At 40.2% G+C, this 21,590-nt stretch overlaps 1 protein-coding gene across 1 annotated transcript in view; it reads left to right on the forward strand.

Moving 5' to 3' along the window:
• Nucleotides 1-1,009: 1,009 nt before the first annotated feature.
• The window catches only part of LOC109414950 (metastasis-associated protein MTA1), a 286,844-nt gene continuing 266,263 nt past the window's right edge, over nucleotides 1,010-21,590 (forward strand). Inside the window, exon 1 of the mRNA XM_029860424.2 lies at nucleotides 1,010-2,378. Coding sequence (XP_029716284.1) covers nucleotides 2,351-2,378 — 28 coding nt within the window. The 5' untranslated portion in view covers nucleotides 1,010-2,350. The remainder of the gene's footprint in view (nucleotides 2,379-21,590) is intronic.

Below are 21,590 nucleotides of genomic sequence, written 5' to 3' on the forward strand. Positions count from 1 at the left end.
ACTGCCATTTCAAATTAATAGCGAACTGTTGGATGAATTTTGACAGGTAAATGAACCAAAACAACTTGTATTTTCATGGTCACTAATATTACAAGTGCTAATAATATTAGTGGAAAATTGAGCCTTTATGCAACACAAATTATTAGCACTTGTAATATTAGTACTTGCAACTTGTAACTTGTAGCTAATATTATTAGCCCGATTATGCTACAGGGCCCAGGTGGTGGTAGTGTGAACTGGGCGATAGATTTCCATAAAAATCGTTCAAAGTGTTACGTCTGTTTGTCTGTGACTAAGGCGTACACCGGGTGAAACTTTTCAAATTAGCTTAACATGTTTATCTATAATTTTTCATATTGTGCATCCTAGCTTAATCACTCAGATCCTGCTGATCTGAGTCAGCCGCCATAAGATTGCGCCCGTTTGTTTTGTACACGGCGGCTGACAGCTCCACCCGGCGGCTGCAAAACAGTTTTAGCCAAGGTGCACACCGTGTACAAATCATACGTGCGTGGTCTGGCGCGGTCTGTAGCTGCGGGTTTCGAACGCAGCTTGCTGAGAATCTAAGATAAGCGCGACAATACTTTTTTGATAACTTTTTATGCAAAATTAATTATTGAAGCATAGATTCATCTATTTTTGTGTCATTAAAACGAAAAGCGTGTTGAAAAATCCGAAAACTGTGAAATACGAATAGAAAATGTGATGGAAAATGTTTGCATCGATTTTTCGCAATGTTTACATTCTGGGGATAGGCCCTTTTCAAATGTAACGCGAGAATTCTTAACCTCTTTGGGTTGATTTCTGGTTCCGTCTGTGATGTTTTTTTAGTGTGTGAAGAAATCTTTCGAAACGTTAACACTGAAATATTTCGTTTGTCAAATTGACAACTTGTTTTCAGTACCGGGTTCCTCTTTTTCCCCTCCCGTCACTTTTTCTTGCGCGACGCTCTCTCCTCGCCAGCGCCGTCTCACCGCTTTCGCAACGGTGCTTCCGCGAACCAAATCTGACAGACGTCGCGTCGCGAGTGACGGGTCCCGCAAAAAGCCAAAATGGCGGAGCTTGGCAAAAACGAAAGACGCGTCCTGGCTGTGTGTCCGTCGTCGGGTCGGTAAACTTGAGTGTACTGCGAGCGGATTGCGTGCGAAACCGGGCCGGAAGTGTAACGTTACCGTTGTGGTACCAGGATCCGATCGAATCCGGCCGATTGGCGCTAAATCGTGCGGGTAAATTGACCACCGAGTGTCCGCGAACAAGAAGGCACCCAGCGCACACAGTGCGGAGCGGACCGTGTCGTCGTGAGTGAGTGTGTGAGTGCGCGAGCGAACCGTGCGGAAGAAGAGCACACGCTTGCAGGAAGAAGATCGGTGTGTGCATCGCGCCGCGGCGCGGACGGGAAAGAAAGTGTAGCAAAGCAGAGAAGGTATCAGCAAATAATATTGGCAAGCCGAATAGACGGACCACCACCGCGCGAATAAAAGGAAACGCGGAAATCTGCCGCAGCGGTGCGTTTGGGGACGCTGCTCTCGATCCGGTTTTCCCTTCTTGTGTGTGGACTGATTAATCGCTATCATCGTCGTCGTCGTCGTCGTCCGTGAAGAAGCTGACCAGGAGGAGTAGCGAGAAAGCGCTGTCGGAAGAAGAAGCGCAGCAAAACAACGAACGAGAAGAAAGTGAGGCAACTCTGGCGCTGGTGAGAAAACATGTAAAACGAGATCGACCGCGCGAGTGAGAGTGCAAATTGATGCTAATTAGCGCGTTTTAGTAGGCTCTGATAGCAGCGGGGGCGTGAGACGACCCAAGCAAGAAGCCGCACAGAGATAAACGTCAAAATCAATGTCATAAGCAGTGAAAAGCGAAAAACAAACGTAAACTTTTTTCCTGGTGGAGAATCAACCGAGTGTTTAGGCCGCTGACAACAATCAGGTGCTTCAAAAGAGCGTGCGAGTCGCGTGTGTGTATCCTCCCATTCACCTGCCGTATCACTTGTATCCAGAGGAACGACCACTATTCCTGTGCAACCGTTCATAATCGCCCACTGGGAGAAATTCGGGTTCGCGCGCGTCCTTCCGATCGAGCGAGCCGAGTGAGTGAGAAAGTGAAGTGAAGCATCCACTGAAGTAGCCTTCTGCTGCTGCTGCTAGACAACACACAACACAACGGACCGACCAAAAGCAGGAAGAAAGAGAAACAGACGCGCTTAGGTCCAGGCGAATCAGGAGAAGAAGAAGAAGAAAAAGCAGTAGAAGAGGGCGGAAGGTGGCGCAAAAGCCGTTTCGAGCCAACGGTGGAACGGGGAGCTGGTGGTGTTTGAGAGAGCATAAACGTTGAAACAAACCCCGTGGCCACTATGACAACAAACATGTATCGGGTCGGAGGTAGGTGACTAATTTAATGAGTTTTTTTTTTATTAAGGGGGAAATTATGATTCCTTTCCGTTTGGTGTGGGTTCACATTGAGGAAGTCCGATGGTTTTGGTGTAATTTGTGCAATGGGGATAAGGCAATAATATGGATCTTTGATTTATATTTTCCTTGAATGTATTTGGTTTTCATTGGTAGTGCATTCACTTCTTTCCCTCTAGATTTTGTTTATTTGAATTACATATTTTATTCTATCGGAATTCTTTATTAGTCTTCGTGGAATAGTTTCATTATTTTTCGCGATGTTTCCCGAAGAACTTCAACACTTATCTTAGATCATTGTGTAACCAACCGTGTATATCTTTCTTGACAATCTTTTTCGGTGGATTTCTGACGAATCCTAAAGGAGCTCCTGGAGGGTTCCCAGAATAAACTCTTGCGGGTATGTCCAGAGGGGTCACCAGTTAGTCTTGTGGATAAGGTTTTGGATCGCCGATCCGAAGATGGCAGGTTCGACTCCCATTCTGATTGGGAACTTTTATCGACTTCCCTGGGCATAGTGTATCATTGTCCTTTCCTCACAATATACAAATTCATGTAATGACCGGCAAAGAAAGCCCTTTGATTAATGACTGTCACCTTAAAGAAAAAACATATCTACAAAAAGTAAGAAAGAAGATCAACTTACGTATGTCCAGAAGCATCTCTTAGAGGAAACGCAGTAAGAAATCCTGGAAACAGTGGCGTCTCGTCCATAGGTCCACTGCGTTCACTACACAGTTGATAAAAACTAAACTAAATCACTATACAGTCAGGTTTTTTTTACACGGGGGATACGTACCGCGTAAAAAAAAACTCAGTTCAAAATTCGAAAAACCGCGTAAAAAAAGTCTCACCATTTCTCGACGAATAATGCAAAATAAGACGATGAAATTTTTTTTTGTATGGAGTTTTCATTTACGCGGCCGCGTAAATGAAAACCGCGTAAAAAAATACCTGACTGTAATGTCAACATTTTGCTTCAAACGATATACAGTCAGGTTTTTTTTTACGCGGGGGATACGTACCGCGTAAAAAAAAAACTCAGTTCAAAATTCAAAAAACCGCGTAAAAAAAGTCTCACCATTTCTCGACGAATCATGCAAAAATAAGACGATGAAATTTTTTTTTGTATGGAGTTTTCATTTACGCGGCCGCGTAAATGAAAACCGCGTAAAAAAAGACCTGACTGTAAACTACTCATTCGATCCTTTTGATGTTCACAACTTCAAGTGAACAAACCACTATGAAATACTAGTGCGTATCCAATAGGAATCAACTAAATTTTCCAACTTAATCTCACTATGCCACCACCTGCCGCTGCCAGAGTGCTCCACGCCGAAGCATGCGAAACATCCATGTGACAGCATCGCCAAAAATCTCTCGCCTCAGTTCACTTCCAGAAGTACACGGGAGCGCTGTATATGCATGCAAGAACTGTGTTTACTTGTGTTCGACTGTTCTGTGCTGCTTTGGCAATGTATTAGTAAAATTTTTGTGCACTTCTTCCAATGGTCGTGGGCCTCATCGGTGGCGGAGGAAAGGAAAGATTGTTTGCTTACACCAAGCTTGCGCTCGCGGGGAAGCTGCTAAGTTTGGCAACGTCGCATTTGAGCTATGTATGCTTCTGTGTGCATTTGAGCTAAGCATGCTACTGTATGCTTCAGCAAGAGAACGAGGTGAAAGAACAAAGCGAGAGAACTTGTACCATTCAACGGAGTCCGCCCATCCACTCTTTTGGCATGCGTGCATGCCTTTGGGTGGACTTGAATGGGTGGCATTTTCATTCACTACTAGTTGCACGTCGCGTACGGTTTCATTTTCTAGCAACATTCAAAGGAAAATGGAGCGCGATATCGTAAACAATCTACTCCCGGAGTTCGTTTGGCAGGCGGTCGATTAAGGAAAAGCTTGTACCGCTTCTCGAATCATCTGAGTAGAATACCCTCTTCGATTGAGTGTACTCAGATTTGTACTTTTAATTCCGCCCCTAATGCTTACCCTTGGAGCCCTTAAACAGATACGCATGTTTCGACTAGTCATAGCATAATCATGGGTTACTCACATGGGTCAATTTCATTCAAATTCTATTTGAATAACATAGAGAACAGATTGACTAGTAATAATTACAGAGTGACCCATAATTGTGCAATGGGTGTTCCACTTCTTCAGTTATCCACTTCTGAGTGGATTCTTCGAAGTTCAAAAGATATTCCGAAAAAATCCCTTAACAATTGGTGGGCAATGTCTACTCTCGCTTCCCAAATTCCGATAAAGTCCAGCTGACCAATGAGCTGAGAATGTTTTACACGAAAAAAGTCGCAGAGATAGCTAAGGTGCTTACTAAGAACAATTTGGAAGACGTCTTCTCAGAAACGTATCTGCTTATTCCTCAGATAATAACACTTACGTCTACAACTAATGCTGTTGGAAGGAACTTTTCCATCTCAAAAGAATAAGAACCTATCTTCAGTTACAATGAGCGAGCAAAGACTAAAGAGGCTTAAACTGATGGTGGTAGAAAACCCCCTGTTTCATCAATTGAAACAACAAGGTAGTTTCCTCGACGAAATCGTCGATAGATTCGCTTGTCTAGCGGAGTTCAAGTTCCTGCTGTTTTCCATTCATACTACAGTCCCATGTGAAAACTCTTCAAGTGCACAGTCAGCTTTACGGGTCACGAGACGCCTCTGCCTGGAAAAATTTCAAAGACGATTCTAGAGAGAATCCATCAGGATCCGATCGGAGTTTCAAGAGAAACTCCTGTATGAATACCAAGTACAACACATACAGGAATCTTAGAAGGTACTCCTAGAGAATAACTTGAACAAGTCCCAGAAGGAATGTAAGAACGAACACTTGAAAAAATCCCAGAAGGAATTTCTTATGATATATTAGAAACAAATTGAAGGAATCCTAGGGAAAGTGTTTGGTGCAATCGCTAGGAGAAATATCAGAGGCAATTTCTGGAGGAATTTCGGGTGTAATCTTGAAAGAATCCTGTGAGAAGTTCTGATACAAGGGAAGGGACTCCTGGAGGAATTTCAGGAGGAACATCTAGGTGAATCTCAAAAGCCTTCAATCAACACTACGATCGACAACTACACCTTTACTATGAGCTACAACAACCTTACAATGCAGAATTGGCTGATAAGTATTTTATTAGTTAAGTTATTTTTCAGACATTTGACTATTGTTATATAATATGTGTTTTTTTATATTCGATTGTATGTGATCTTTTATGTTATATTGTATTATGTTTCATGAAAAGATATGGGGTTTTTATGCCCTTGGGCTTTTCCCCATCTTAATCCTCATTAAGAGTAAAGTCAGATGAGGTATAAATAAACAAATAAACAAATACCCAAATAATGAATCCGTAGAAGAATTCCTGCAGTAATACCTGAAGGAAACCTTGGAGGAATTCCTGGAGAAATTCTTGGAGGACTCCCTGGAGAAATTTCTGGTTGAATTCTTGGAGCAAACCCTGGAAAAAATCTTGAAGAAATCCCTGGATGAATTCCTGGAGAATTTCCTAGAGGAAATCTGGGAGGAATCCCTGGATAAATTTCTGAAGAAATCTCTTGAAGAATTATTGGAAAAAAATCGTTAAGCAATTTCTAGATCATCCTCAGGAGAAATGCCTCGAGAAACTTGTGGACAAACTCCTGGCGGAATCCCAGAAAGAATTCCTTGAGAAATCCCAAGACGAATTATTGGAGAAATTCCGTGGAACTATCACTGGAAGATTTCCTGGAGAAATCTTTAGAGGTATTCTGGGAGGAACCCTTGGAGATATTTCTGCAAAAAATCCTAGAGGAATTCCCAATGGAATTATGGAGGAATTCTAGGAGGAATCATCGGAGGAAGAATCCTAAAGGAATCCTTGGAGAAATTTCTGAAGAAATTCCTAGAGGAATTCCTGGAGGAATCTCTGAAGAAGAAATTCCTGGAGAAACCGTGGAAGAATTCCCGGAAGAATCCCTGGAAAAAATCCTGGAGGAATTCCTGAATAAATTCCTTGTAGGATTTCCTGAAGATATTCCTGGAAGAATAGCTGTAGGAATTTCCGAAGGAATTCCTGGAGACACTCCTGAAGAAATACCTGGAGGAGTCCCTGGAAAAATACCTTGTTGCAATCCTGGAGGAATGCCTGGAGAAATATTTGGAATAATTCCTGGATAAATTCCGTGAAGTATTCCTAGGGGAATTTTTCAAGGAATTCCTGGAGGATTCCTAAAGAAATCCTTGAAGGAATTTCTAGAGGAATCTCAGGAGGAATTCTTGGAATAATTCCTGGGTAAACTCCGGGAGGAATTCCTGGGAGAATTTCTGAAGGAGTTCCTAGAGAATTTGCTGAAGAAATTTCTGGAGAAATTGCCGTAGTAATTTCTGAAGGAATTCCTGGATCAATTTCTGGAGGAATTTCTCAAGGAATTCCTGGGGTAACTCCTGATGGAATTCTCAAAGATACTCCCGAGGAGTCCCTGTATGAAATCCTGGAGGAAACCGTGTTAAAATTCCTGGAGGTATTCCTAAAGGAATTCCCGAAGGAATTCCTAGAGGAATTCCTGGGAACATGCCTGTAGGAATTCCTGGAGGAATCTTTAGAGAAGTTCTTGAGAAATCTCTGGAGGAAGTCCTGGAGGAATCCTTGCATAAATTTCATGAGGAATCCCTAGAGAAGTCCCTGGAGGAATTCCTGAAGGATTTCCTTGAAGAACCACTGGAGCACTTTCAGAAGGAATCCCTACAAGAATTCCTGGAAGAACCTCTAGAGGAATTCCTTGAGGTATCTCTAAAGGAATCTCTGGAGGAATTCCTAGATGAATCTATAGAGGAATTCCTAGAGGAATTTGCGGACGAATCTCTGTAGGAATTTTTAGTGGAATCCATGCAGGAATTCCCAGCAGACTCCTTGTAAAATTACTGGAGCGCAATTGCTGGAGAATTACCTTGAGGAAATCTTGGAGAACTCCCAAGAAGAATTCCTGAAGAAATCCAAGGATCAATTTCCGAGGAAACTCTAGGAGGAGTTTCTGAAAAAATCGCTGAAATTCCTGAGAATATCCTGAAGGAATCCTAAAAAGAGTACGTAGAGGAATCCCTTTAGCAGTTCCTGAAGGAATCTCTGGAAGAGTTTTCCTGAAGAAACCCCAGGAGAGGAATCTCGGAAGTAATCTCAAGAAGAATTCCTAAGGGAATCTCTCTCTAAACAGCTCCTGGAGGAAGTCTTGGATTAATTCCTGGAGGAGTTTCTGAAAGAATTCCTGAAGAAATCTGGGCTTTGTGGCCGTGCTGCTAGAGGCATTAGTCATCTAGGCGTTTCGTAAACCTCGGAGTGTGGGTTCGATTCCTGCTCCAGTCAGGGAAAACTTTATGTCAAACGAAAAATTTGCCAGTGGGGCACTGGGTGTTATGTGTTTTGTCCGTTGTCATATGTTTGTGCTTGTTCAGTCTGTACAACCTCTGGTTGAAGCCAGTGAAGTGTCTTTTAAAATCCCAAGAAGAGTTTATGGAGGCATTTTTAAAATAATCCTGGAAGTTGTGCTTGTAGGAATCGCAGAAAGAATTCCCGGGTGAATCCCTGAAGGAATTTGTGAAGAAACCGCATGATGAATCCCGGAAGCAGATTCACTCCCATGAGGAATTCCTTAGGGAATTTCATGAAAAAGCATTCTTAGCGAATTCCTGGAAGAATTTCTTTAGGAATCCCTGAATCAAAAATCCTAAGAAATCCATGTCTGCAGTAATTTCTGAATAACTCATTGAAGGTATACTTGGATGGACTCCTAAGGGAATTTTCGTACATTTTTAAAAAAGCCCTAGATAAATTTAGTAAAAAATTCTGATAGAATTTCTGGAAGACATTCCTGCAGAAATACTTCAAATAATTCCAGATGGAATTATTGGAGCAATCTCTAGTGAAATTCTGGAAGGAATATATAGAAAATCCCTGGAGAAATCTTGGAATTTCAAAAGGAGGAATCTCAGAGGAAACTGCTTGAAAAATCCCAGAAGAACTCTTGAAAAAATCCTAAACGGAAAGAGTGGATTCCGAAAGAAATCACGATTGGAATTCCCCGAAGGATGGATCCTTGAAGGAACTCTAGGATAAACACCAGAAGGAATTTCTAATCAATCTTGGAAAATTTTGGAGAAGGAATGCCAAGAAACTCCGGAGGAAACCATTGAAGAAGCTTCTGGAGGAATCCAAAAAAACTCTGAGAAACTCATTGAAGAATCTCAGAAAGAAGCCTTTGAAAATTCACAGAAGAAACTTTGTTGTAAAAAATGCTTCAATACCAGAAGGAACTGCTCTCAAAAAAGGATATCCTCTAAGGAACTTCTTGACGAATCCAAGAAGAAACTTCTTGTGGATTCCCAGAACACCAAAAGAAACTGCTGGAGTTATTAAAGCAGGAACTCCTGGGAGTCCCTTGAAGGAACCTCTGGAGAAATCTTAGAAAGAACTCGTAGATCAATCTCTGAAGTTACTCCTGGAGGAATTCCAGAAGGAGCTCCTGAATGAATCTTAGAAATAACTCTAGGAGGAATTTGAGAAGAAACTATCGTAGGAAAATCAGAAGGAACTTATGAAGGAATGCCTAAAGCAATTCTTGGAGTTCATCATCATCATCATCATCATCATCTTTATGGCTCGACGTTCGCATTGGAACTTGGCCTGCTTCTCTTCAACTTAGTGTTCTTAGAGCACTCCCACAGTTATTAACCTTCCGTAACTCGCGCGGTTCGCCACCACCGTCAGCACCACGCTAATGCTGAATACAAAAAGCGAGATTTTTTCAACGTGTTGCACAAAATACAACAGCGCGATTGCTCGAGGGTTAATTAAAGGGCTTTCTTTGCCTGACATTGCATGAATTTGTACATTGTGTGGCAAGTACAATGATACATTATGCCCAGAGGGTCAGAAAATTTTCCCGACCGGAACGGGAATCGAACCCACCGTCTCCGGATTGGCTATCCATGGCCTTAACCACTAGGCTAACTAGAGATCCTTGGAGTTATGATTTTCAAATAACTCAACGTACATATGTACAGATGGGTAAATTATTGATTAAATTGGGAAAAAAATCCACAGTTCAGGTGAGATTCGAACTCACGACCCTTATTCGCTAGACAAGTGCTTTACCAACTAAGCTACCGAGTCAATGAATGACTCGGCATTCTAGTTGTCCTAAGGTTCAATTCAAATCTCATCGATCTATATCAACAACAGATTAATCCATCTGGTGATGATAGTGCCATTCCCTTCAAAAACGTACTCATGATCTTCCCATCGACGTAGGCCTAAGTTTTCTTGAGTCCTGATAATACTGGATTTGTTGTGTCACATGCATGGGTTTAGTGTACACATTTATATCTGACCACATCCGGCGCCGGCGGGACACGCTGAACCGGCTCCGGAGCACTACCGGTAATCTCAAATGTGGTTTGAGGAAGTTTTCTTGCTAACTGTTCATCAGATTATTGAAAAAGCCGCAATGTTATGTGGCGCATGCACGGATTTGGTTTCATCTGGCAACTTCTGGCGGGACATCCGGAACCGGCTCAGGAACACTATCGGCAGTTTTAAATGTGGTCTGAGTTCATTTTTTTGCTAACACCATTTAAATATTACCAAAAAAAAAACGTGGTTTGATGTATCGCATGCATGGGGTTGGCCCACTTTTTTATCTGATCACTTCCGACGAGACTCCTGGAACCGGTTCCAGTACACTACCGGTAGTCTTAAATGTGGTCTGAGATTACTTTCTTGCTAACCGTTCATTGGGTTATTGAAAAAGCTGCTTTTGTATTGCCGCATGCATGGGTTTGGTTCACTGTTACGTTTGACCTCTTCCGGTGGGACACCCGGAACCGATTCTATGACACTACCGATTGTCCCAAATATGGTACTATTTCATTGCTTAACATTCATCAGGTTACATAAAAACAGTGATTTGATGCATCGCATGATTGATCACTGCCAGTGGGACACCCAGAATCTGGTCCGGATCTGAGACTATTTTCTTACTAACCGTCATTAGGTTATCAAAAACGCTGCTATTTGATGTACTGCATGCATGGGTTTTGTTCAATTTTACATTTCACGATTTCTGGCGGGACACCCGGAACCTGTTCCGGGACAGTACCAGTCGCATGCATGAGTTTGGTTCTTCTTTACAATTGACTAATTCCGATAAGACACCCGAAACCGATTCTGGAACACTACCGGTAGTCTTCTTTAATATGATCTGAGGCTATTTCGTAGCAAACTGTTCATCAGATTATCGAAAAGGGGGGTTTTGATGTGTCGCATGTATGGCTTCCGGGACACTACCTGTGGTCTGAGAATATTTTCTCGCTGACCTTTCTTCAGGTTATCCAAAAAGCTGCTATTTTATGTACCGTATGCATGGGTTTGGTTCCCTTCTACATTTGACCACTTTCGGTGGGACACCCGGACACTGAAGTTTTCTCAAATATGATATGATATTTTTTCATGTTTACCGTTCATCAGGTTACCTAGAAAAACATGTATGGGTTTGGTTCTTGTTGACTTCAATCCACTTCCGGTGGGACACCCGGAACAGGTTCCGGAATACTATCGGTTGTGCTAAATATGGCCTGAAACAATTTCCTTGCTAATCGTTCATCAGGTTACCTACAGAGCCGCGTTTTGTTGTGTCGCATGCATGTGTTTGATTCATTTTTATATATGGTCTCTTCCGGCAGGACAAGCGGAACCCATTCAGGAACAATTCTGGTAGTTTCTAATTTGGGCTGAGCCTATTTTCTTGCTAACCGTTCAGCAGATTATTAAAAAGACCCCAATTGGGAATGTCGCATGCATGGATTTAGTTCATTTTTATATTTGGCCACTTCCGGCGGGACACCCGGAACCGATTCCGGAACACCACCGGTTCAGATATGGTCTGACACTATTTTCCTGTTTATCGTTCATCAAGTTATCGAAAATGCCGCGGTTTTATGGGTCGCATGCATGGATTAGAAGCATTTTCATATCTGGCCCCTTCCTGGGGTACTGATCCGGAACATTTAAATGGCAAAAAAAAATCAGGAACGGCTGGACCGATCCAAATCATTTTCAATAGGAAACAATGGGACCAGATTTCTTGTCAAATGAACCTTGATGAATCGGTTGAAGTTTACTGCCAAAAAGTGATGTGAGATTATTTTGTACACACACATACATACATACGCTCACACACATTCACACACAGACATTACCTCAATTCGTCGAGCTGAGTCGATTGGCATATGTGACTCGACCCTCCGGGCATTCTACCACAAAGTCAAATTTTAAGTGAACATATAGCCTTTCCAGTACACTTGGTGTACGAATGTCGTTTTCTTGGACCACCCTATATTCAAAATGGCCACCCTAATGGCGATACAAAAAAAAACACGGGTCTAATTACAGTCGACTCTCCAGGTCTCGATATTGAAGGGACCATCGAGACAGGGAGAGATCGAACTGAAGATGCACACTAGATTAAAAATACCTTCGTTACTAGGAAAAACAGGTGTCACTTCGCCTTCCCAGAATGTTTTGCACCTAGGAAACGAGGTCTAGTAACCTGTGAAAATAAGCATATCAACATATAGAGAGAAAATCTAGAACAAAAACGAACGAGATCGCATCGAGATAGGGACTCATTTAACCAACGTTGCAATGACATTTTTATTCCACATTCGATTGAATTACAGTTTAACATTATTTCATCACAGCTTGTATCAGGCGTTGTTCAAACAAAAGTGGGAAAGTTATTCAACTATCTTTTCTTCAAGCGCGATATAGGCTCTGCAGTTGGAAGTAACCTCTGTTCTATCAGCCTCATATTCAACTTGTATTCAGCTATGTTAACCTGCCGAAAACAAAAACAAATTGACGTGCGAGGTCCAATCATGTTTATTTGTCTCATCTAAACGCATGTGTGTTATAAACAAGCTCTTCTAAAAAAAGTTCAACTTGGGATTTGAACTCGTGACCTTCCAATCACCCGTCGCATGCTTTGCCGTCTACGCCATCCTGGAATTGGGAAGTTGCTCGCTGAGAGCGAAACATCTTCGCAAAGATCAATGTTCAGATTTATGGAAGGTTGAAAATATTTATCAAAAAAAAGTTGTGAAGATGACTATAACTTTGAAAATGCTACGAAAATTAGCAAATGTTTCAAATATTTTGCATTGATGTGCAACAAACATCAATGCATGTTAACAACGAGAAACTGGTCTATTATCATCACTTTGACCTGTTGTTCAATCGAAAAGTGATAATCGAACAAATAAATCATAAATCCGTTTATATAACTTACTGTTAAACCATTATTGAACGTATCTACAATTGCTGAAGTATTAACATTAAAAAAAATTGTTCAACTTATGTAAACCACAATAATCAGCTAACGGAAACTGTGAAACATAAGCTTTTTAACGCCTAGAAAAAGTTCTTCTTCGGCTTATATTAAAGCTAGTAAGGGCAAATCGAACAAACAAAAATTGCTGACGTTTGTTAAGCTTGTAATTAAATTGCTGTTCACATACGCACCAAATGTTGCATTTTGGCTTATTTACAGTGTAAATAGCATCATTTCAGCTTATTATTCAGCATTTGCTTTTGTTCAGTTATGAATGTTATAAACCAGTAATAATCCGACATGCATGTTTATTTATGACTTTGAATTGTTCCTTGGGTATGATCTTTTGTGAACTTCAAGTTACCGTATGCAAAGAATACCGGCAGGACTATAATACCAGGTAGAGGTATAGTAAACGTGAGTAAAAAATAGAAAGTAATTGTAATAAACCCTACGATCTGGAATAAACTTGGATTGCGAAAACGGAAACAGCTTTTAGTTGCACGCTAGGTTGCACGGTACGCTAACAGTGTCAATTTGTGACGTTGTATTTTGTCGAACATTTGTAATGTTCCAATCCTTTTTCCTCAACAACGGTATTTCAATTGTAACAAAAAAAGTTTATTAGTTTTTCATGTGACATCCCTCAACGAACCTAAACACCCTAATAAGCAACCTCAAAATAAGAACGCTTGCTCACCCCCCTTCCCCCTAGTATCATACTTTGTTTGAAGATAAAAGATAAGTGAATGACTTATAGTGGCTACAGTGGAGATAACGCAAACTATATCCACTCGGGCTACGAGTGCACACAAACAGTGGAAACACTCAGACCAACAACGGAAGTAATTCAAATTAAGTCAGTCATTGTCACCCTCTCGGTTACATATGCGGCGTTTGTAAGTAGATACGTGCTGCTACCAGCTGTCATAATGTGACTGTTCGCATGGAATTCACTGCACTCTCGGATATCTCTAAGGCCTGTAGTACACAAGGTCAATGAGCATTGTTTTCTTTTTGGACAAATATTTGACACTGTGTACTGACAGCTTAGTTTAATAACTTCTTCATTTTATTCTCTTTGGTGTAACGTCCTAGCTGGGGAAAAGCCTGCTACTCCGCTTAGCTTCTTTGAGTACTTCCACAGTTAGAAACTGAGAGCTTCCTCTGTCAATGATCATATTGCATGTCTATATCATTTGATGGGCACGAAGATATTCTATGCCCAAGGAAGTCAAAGAAATTTCCTCAACGAAAACTTCCTGAACCGATTGGGAATCGAGCTATCAAGGATTCTACCAAGACGATCCAGAGCTTTCATCGTTCAAATCGATCCAATCATCATTTAATCAACAACTCAGAAAGCTCAAACAAAAGACGAAAGCCAATTGGGAAGCTTTGGAAGTTCGTTAAATCGTCGAAATTGAAAATAAATCCTTAATTATGTTTCGCCGAAACCGAGCTGGCCGCATTAGACCGGCACGGCTAGTCCGTGTTGTTCACCCAACGAACTGTGGATATCTTTCCAAAATGGAAATGGCATTACACACTTCGCGCCTGACTTTTCTTCTTCGTGTATACGTACTTAGTGCGGACGAGGTGACGATGAGAAAAACAATTGCGCTCGGTCTCGGTGATAGGTCGGGAGAGTTGGAAATAATTGCAGTGCACAGAAGCTATACATATGGCTGCTGCTGGCTTTGGTTACACGCAAATCTAATAATAGACTTGTTAGCAGAGCGGGTCGACGTCGCGCATTCTGCGCGGTGCGGGAGATTACCTATATTTGTCCCAAAATCGGCCATGCCGATGTGTGTATGTTGAGTGGAGGTAGTGATTGCCCGGCATATCGGTTTAGTTGTTGCTGTTGCCTGTTGTCTCGCGCAATGCGCTGAGTCAACCTTCTTCAGTGCGTTGCTCTACTTGTTAGAAGGACGGATTATTATACGGTACAGGTTGGGGCAAGCGATGCTTCATAGTTCAGATTTTTTTTATTGCAATTTGATGGCCAGTGCTGAACTGCAAACACATCTGTCCAACATATCTCCGGTCCTCGAAAATTCCCCCCGATTAGAAAATTATATCAAGATTGTATCATATTTTGTTTTTATGTTATAATGTTTTTCAAAAACTTATTGTGTTATAAACTAGGTGCAGGATGATGCTAAAATAACTAAAATTGTAACAAAAAGTATGCTGGTCTATCAAGTTAATAACCCATCAATCAGATCAAAATTATAACAAAATGTGATACGAATTTTACCTTCAGCATTACTCTTTTCTATCAAAATGTGATACTTTCTTGTAACATTATTGCCCAATTGTCGAAGTATCAAAACTAAATTATATTACAATGAGTTATTAAGCAACATTTATAACATAATGTGGTATAACTGAGTTAAGCGGTTTCAAAAGCATCAAGGATGTTGAACATGATTATAACACAATGAGTTATAAATATCATGATTTGTTTCAATTATGTTATATTTTTGTTAAAATATTCTAGTCGGGTTCCTATTCACGAGGTGTTATCCAATTTACTTCGGATTGCCACATGGCTTCATTCTACATAATTCCAATGCTTTTTTCCATGTTTATATACAAAGTATTAAGACTTTGAATCTTCACATTTTTGCAGATGATGTTCAGTTGTACTGTGGGATGTTTCGACTATTCTTTAGCGACAATTTCACCAAAAAATCAATTAATAGCTAATGGCTAATATGTCTGCAAAGTACTGCTAATGGCTAATATGTTTGCAAGTCTGCAAATCTCATCTACTCCAGGAGAATTGATAGGAGCTTTTGGTACTATTTTATCAATTCTGTAGTCATAACGAAGATGTAGCGATGATCGGGTAAAGATTAAGATTCTTCATCTAACATATGCCAATTGGTCAGCTTGTGACTGATTCTGATAGAGCAGAGTATTAAATTAATCACTTCTCTTCATTAGGATTGGCTTTCACAGTCATTAAATCAAGACAATTATTTTATACTTTTCCGACGTTTCGGCCTTTTTGTTGTTTCCTTTTTTAGGGATTGCTAAAACATATAATTTTGAATTCACTATTATTGTCTACCGTCTACTGTCATGAATAATTTCTCCTGATTTGATCATGGGAGCAGAGTTGGAGTTTTCATGACTGCCTGTAGTGATGGAATGGTATTATTTTGCAATATTTGTAGTTGTTCTTACTGTTCCCTGATATGATAGTTTTAAGAAGTAGACGAGCTTGGTGGTCTTGTGGCTACCGCATCTGATTTATATGCAGAAAGTCCTCTGGGCCTGTCCATAAACTACGTAGACTCTTAGGGGGGACGGGGGGGTCTGGCCAAAGTCTACGCGCAATACAAATTCCGAAAATTTTGTATGAACAAAAGTCTACGGAGAGGGAGGGGGGGTCTGAGATACCCCAAAATGAGTCTACGTAGTTTATGGACAGCGCCTGAGTAGACGGAAAATCAGAACAATATCATTATAAGATCTTCCTTAGTGAAGTACTGAAGATCACAATAAGCTATTAGTTTGTTTGACATAAGAGATAAAAGATAAAAGATCAAAAATAATATCAAAAATTAGTATGGGGAAGAACATGAACACCCGATCTTGAGATCTATGAACAGTGGCTTTACCACTGCCATTGCTGAAAGTGGATAGTAACAAGAGCATCAAGTTCTACGTTTTCGAAGGTATCAACTACAAATTTTGAAATCATATCACGATAAGATATTGAGCAGATATTTTTTCAAATTTTTGAATAACTCATCAATATCATATTAAGATATGATATCAAAATTTGATCGATTTGAGATATGATTTAGATGTTCCCATTCTACCCGGGCTGGGTTCAATCTTTGTCTCTTTCCTCCTATGTGCATTGTATCTTTCTATCTATTTTCTTATACTCTCTTCTCCACATACACATCTCATGTATAAACGTATGTTTGTAACCATCGCTAGGACCAGAAATGGATTAAAAAAAAACTTGTCCCCCTCCTTCCAACTATCATAGCACAGTGTAAATCTATCATAGAACTCCTACAAGTTATGCAACTAAGCAAACTGTGTCGCTTCACAGTAATCTTCACACAATCTATCACTTTACGCATGGCATCCTCGCACCAGTGCGTGAACCCCTATGCTAAAAATAAACATTTCCCAACAACACTTCCACATCCGCATGAACTTGTGCTGCAGATACAGTAAACTTCACGGGCTGTTGGCAACAAGCGTTTGCAATCATCACTTCCCTTCGCATCCCCACATTGACCTGTAACCTGACGTAGCAGGCGCCATTATCACCTGAAGATCATCAATACTCCTAAAATCGAGAGCTGAATGATCGTGGTGAATGTTATGCTGAACTGTTCCATCGGTCTTAAGTGCTGAGACTCGTTTGATGAAATTTGCTGAAACGTTGATCTTTGTACTGGTTGAATAGAACGAATGATAGGTTAGAAGTCTACCGAAGGCATGACCGAAGGAGATAGGCATCGAGTGCCATAGGCTTGATATGGTCTGTTCATTGTGGCGTATGACTTGTGTGTCCATAAAGGGCAATCTGCCATTATCTTCTTTCTCGGCTATAATCTGCATGTGCTGGTCGTAGCTGTTGAATACTTCTAGGGTATGCTGAATAAGATCAAATCAATTGATTCTCTGGAAATTAGTATGGAAACGAGTGATCGACAATTGCGTTGTTGACAAGCACATATGCTCGAGGCATGACACATGAGTTTGTCATTTATTTTTTAGAATATAGCAAATACCGGGTTCACAAGGCTACCTATACAGAAGACTATCTTGCGAAAACAATATTGTTGGACTAAAGCCATCTGGACTGTACCATTTTGCAGAAGTATGCATGGATGGATCGTTATTGTTCTAACCGTGTCTTTATTAACGAGAATTTCAGCCCTTGGCTGGTTTGTCTCGTTCGTTATTTGAGTATCTATTACACACTTAAGGTACCCAGAAACTATTTATCCTAGAGTTAAGTTCCGCAACCATGACCGAATGAGCTCAATCTGTACCACGGTCGTGTAAAATTCCGCATCTATGCTGTGCAAGCCAGTAAGGGGTGTCGGTATATTTAATCAATATTTTTCACAATAAACAAATATTTATTTGCGTTCACCCCTTCCCCATCCCATCATCCCAGCACTCCCATTAGTTAAGGTCGTTAGTGATTTAAGTGGAAATGCGAAAACTGTTCCAAATGTCTGTCCACCGTTACCATAGCCAAAGTGCGTTTCCAACGGTTCAAATGCTTCTTCTCTAGTAGCCCGTACACATCCCTTCGCGGTATGCAAATATAGGTACACATTCTCAAACGGATATCTTGTGTGACGACGACACCACCGAGCGATTTTATTGTATGGGTTTGCATAGCGCGCGCGAACCCCAACCGAAAATTACGATGAATTGAGTCTACGAATGCGGGATATAAGGTGGAGGAGCAAACATCCCTGGTGAAATTATTTTCCTGGGGTGGACGATACGCTGTACGGTATTAGCCATACAACCGTGCAACAGTTATTATTTAAAAACATCAATGTTTTAAAACGATCCCCAATGTATTCGCTGAATGTTGAAAAGTAAATAGTATAGCTATATACTCCATTGGGAGCAGGGCGCAAAATTTTCGAGCAGACGAGTTGAAGTTCCCCGTGCGGCAATTTTCATTCACTTGCCTGCATATTCATATTCAGCTGCTCGATACTCATTTGTCAACTGAATGAAAGTCAATGAATATTTGTAAATTTCTTACAAAGTGTTAAATTGCTGATAAAATATTAAAGTTTCGATTACATTTAACGGTGCTTTAGACAGATCTTTTCCCATTTGATTGTTGTGGAGTGTTTTTGGAAGGAATCGTAGCCATGAACGTAGGTAATTATGAAGATGTTTCTCGATCGGCTTCATATTCAATGACTACACGGTGTGTCTGGTGGAGAACATTAATTTAAAAAAAATCGGTATCGCTAAGACACCCACCATACGAAAGCTGAGGGTCCCCCCTTTCATTTGAGACTTAAAGGAGAAAGTTCTATCGGCGGGTCTAGAACAATTTTTTTTTTTGTAAAAATATGATATTTTTTCATTTTTTTTGAAGAACACATTTATGACAAAACACTGTTTTTCCATTGCAAGCATGATTTTCGACGACATATTTTTTATATTATGTTTATTATTCTTCACATAAAAGCACAATAGTTCCATGTGAATGGGAAATCCAGCAGATGACAGTTTTGTGTTTATGGACAGTGTGGTGAAAGTACTAGAACAGTGAGTATAAAATCGAGTTATATGCTGTTCCTTTGATTTCCAATCTAGATTCCAATAATGTGTTTGCATCCTATGACAGATGCGTATACGTCTTTAGGGTCTCGTATTTGACTGGCACCAGCAGGTCACCAATCGACCACCTTTACAGCATATCTCGTCATTTGGTTCTTCAGATTTGTGCTCTTGAAACTTCGGGGTGTAACTTCGTCATATATTCTCCTCAAACAGCTTCTCAACTTTAATGCGCGTCTGGTACTCAAGACACATGTTTTCTGTCTTCTTCTTCTTCTTCTTCTTCTTCTTCTTCTTTTTCTTCTTCTTGGCGAAACGTCCCTACAGGGACAAAGCATGCTTCTTAGCTTGTCCTATGAGCACTGTAGGAGATGTAATAAGAATAAATGAACTTGTTTGATTTGTTTGAAATTTTCTTAATTTATCTGCTACAAGCACTTTCACAGTTTTTAACTAAAAACTTCTTTTGCCAATTACTATTTTGCGTGTGTATAGCGTGTGTATAGCGGAGTGCGAGAGTAAGTCTCGGCTTCAAATAAAAATAATACGCTCTCACTTGTAGTTGTTGGGCACAAACGAGGCTGTGTTGTGGATTGACATCTAAGCCGAAAGAGAGATAGATGGTTCTTGAAAAAGTGAATGTTCATGGTGAGGGCTCGGGTTCAGTTTGGCTTTCTATTCCGCAGAATTATCACCTGTTCTGTGGCTTAGTTGGTTAAAGCACCGGTCTAGCGAATACGGGGTCGTGGGTTCGAATCCCACCAGAACGCGATTTTTTTTCAAAAATTCATCCCTCAATTTGTCAATTAGCAACATTCTGTGTCTTCTAACTACAAGTTTTTCTGTATGTTTATGACATGCCAGCTAACCTGGTAAATGCCAGTAAAGGGCAACATATATCAGTATAGCGTGTGGCTTGCACGAAAATACTACAGGTCCTGGACTGACCGGGAATCGAACCCGTCATCCTCAGCATGGTTGTGCTGGGTACTCACGCCTTTGCAGCTATGGTTTTATGGGCACTTTTCGTTATCAAAAACAAATCATCGATCGGTTTACTGTTCTGGTCACTCGTTGACGCCGGTTTCCATCTGGATGGTAGTTCATGAATATTTGAGAGCTTCATCTGATCAGCCTGATCTCTGGGGTTTTCCCGCAAATATTCAGCAACATCAGCAACTTTATGAGAAGTCTGAATGATGTTCAACAAGTTTCAATGTACTTCAGCTTTAGTGCAAACAAGCTGCTTGCCTTTGATCATCTTCCTGTAGCATCTAGAACACAACTGCAACGAGCAATTTCTTTCTGCGTCATCGGTAGTAGCGCTAGATATGCCACGTTTGCCCTTTATGAGAAGTTGTAGTTCTTGCAGAACTACATATTTCACAAACAAGGGCCGCAACTCCATGTAGAAGGTTACAAATAATATGTAAGCTCATAGAGAGTAAATCTAATGGGTATATTCGCCACCATTGAATGAGATAAATTTAAATGAGCAAGTCAGAACTTTTTTGTGGGGTAATACTAACTGCTATCTCTGATATCTTTCAGAAAAAAGTTTTCATGATATCAACAACCTGCAAGTAGAAACAAGAACAAGTTAAGACATTTTTAATCCGTTCTGATTAATATGTATGTGCTCAGACATATGTACTTTAATGTAAAACATGTGTATATGTCAATAAAGCTGTAGAATTGAATGAAAAGTTACTAACTCGTCTATAATGCCATGATGCTAGCAGAAGATGTGGACCTGGGATCGAGTCCCACTCCCGACAAACTCGCAAAATGTGAGTTCTTCCTTCGGAAGAGAAGTGAAGCATGGGTCCCGAGATGAACTAGCCAAGGACTAAAAATCTCGTTAATACAGATTAACCCTTTAATACCCAAATTTTTGATTTTGATCTAAATATCATTTTTCGTCATCTAAAATCGATTTAAACATGTTTTGGAAGATGATTCTTTTCAATTCTCGATTTCGTGAATTTCAGTTTTTGATTTTTCTAATTTTTATTTTTGAACATCCCCAAACTTTTATATTTTTCCTGGAAGCCTATTTGGAGTACGGAATTTTTGGGATGAAAACATTTTGAGATTTTATGATTATTGTTGAAATATTTTTATTTTTATATTTTTTCATGTAAAATTTTATTTTCCGTGTAATTTTAAGGAAACTAATTTTAGAGTGTATTCGATCCCCTTAAACTATTAAACAAGGATAGAATGGTTTGGGGAAAATTTAAAATATGTTAATTGTAGCGATTCAATACAAAATAAACAATGACTTCTAAAAGGTGACCAAAACATAAATTTTTCAATGATTTTTAAAAAATGTAAATACGCTTTAAAATACACCAAAAACCATTTTGAGATATACAAAACAGTCCTAAATATCAGTCAAAAATATAAAAATTTTAATTTCCCACGAAATCAAAATTTTTAAATGCTCAAACTATACCCCGTCTAAAGGCGGGGTTGGGTATTAGAGAGTTAAAAA

This window comes from Aedes albopictus, chromosome 1 (genome assembly GCF_035046485.1).
Source record: "Aedes albopictus strain Foshan chromosome 1, AalbF5, whole genome shotgun sequence".
Classification (NCBI taxonomy): domain Eukaryota; kingdom Metazoa; phylum Arthropoda; class Insecta; order Diptera; family Culicidae; genus Aedes; species Aedes albopictus.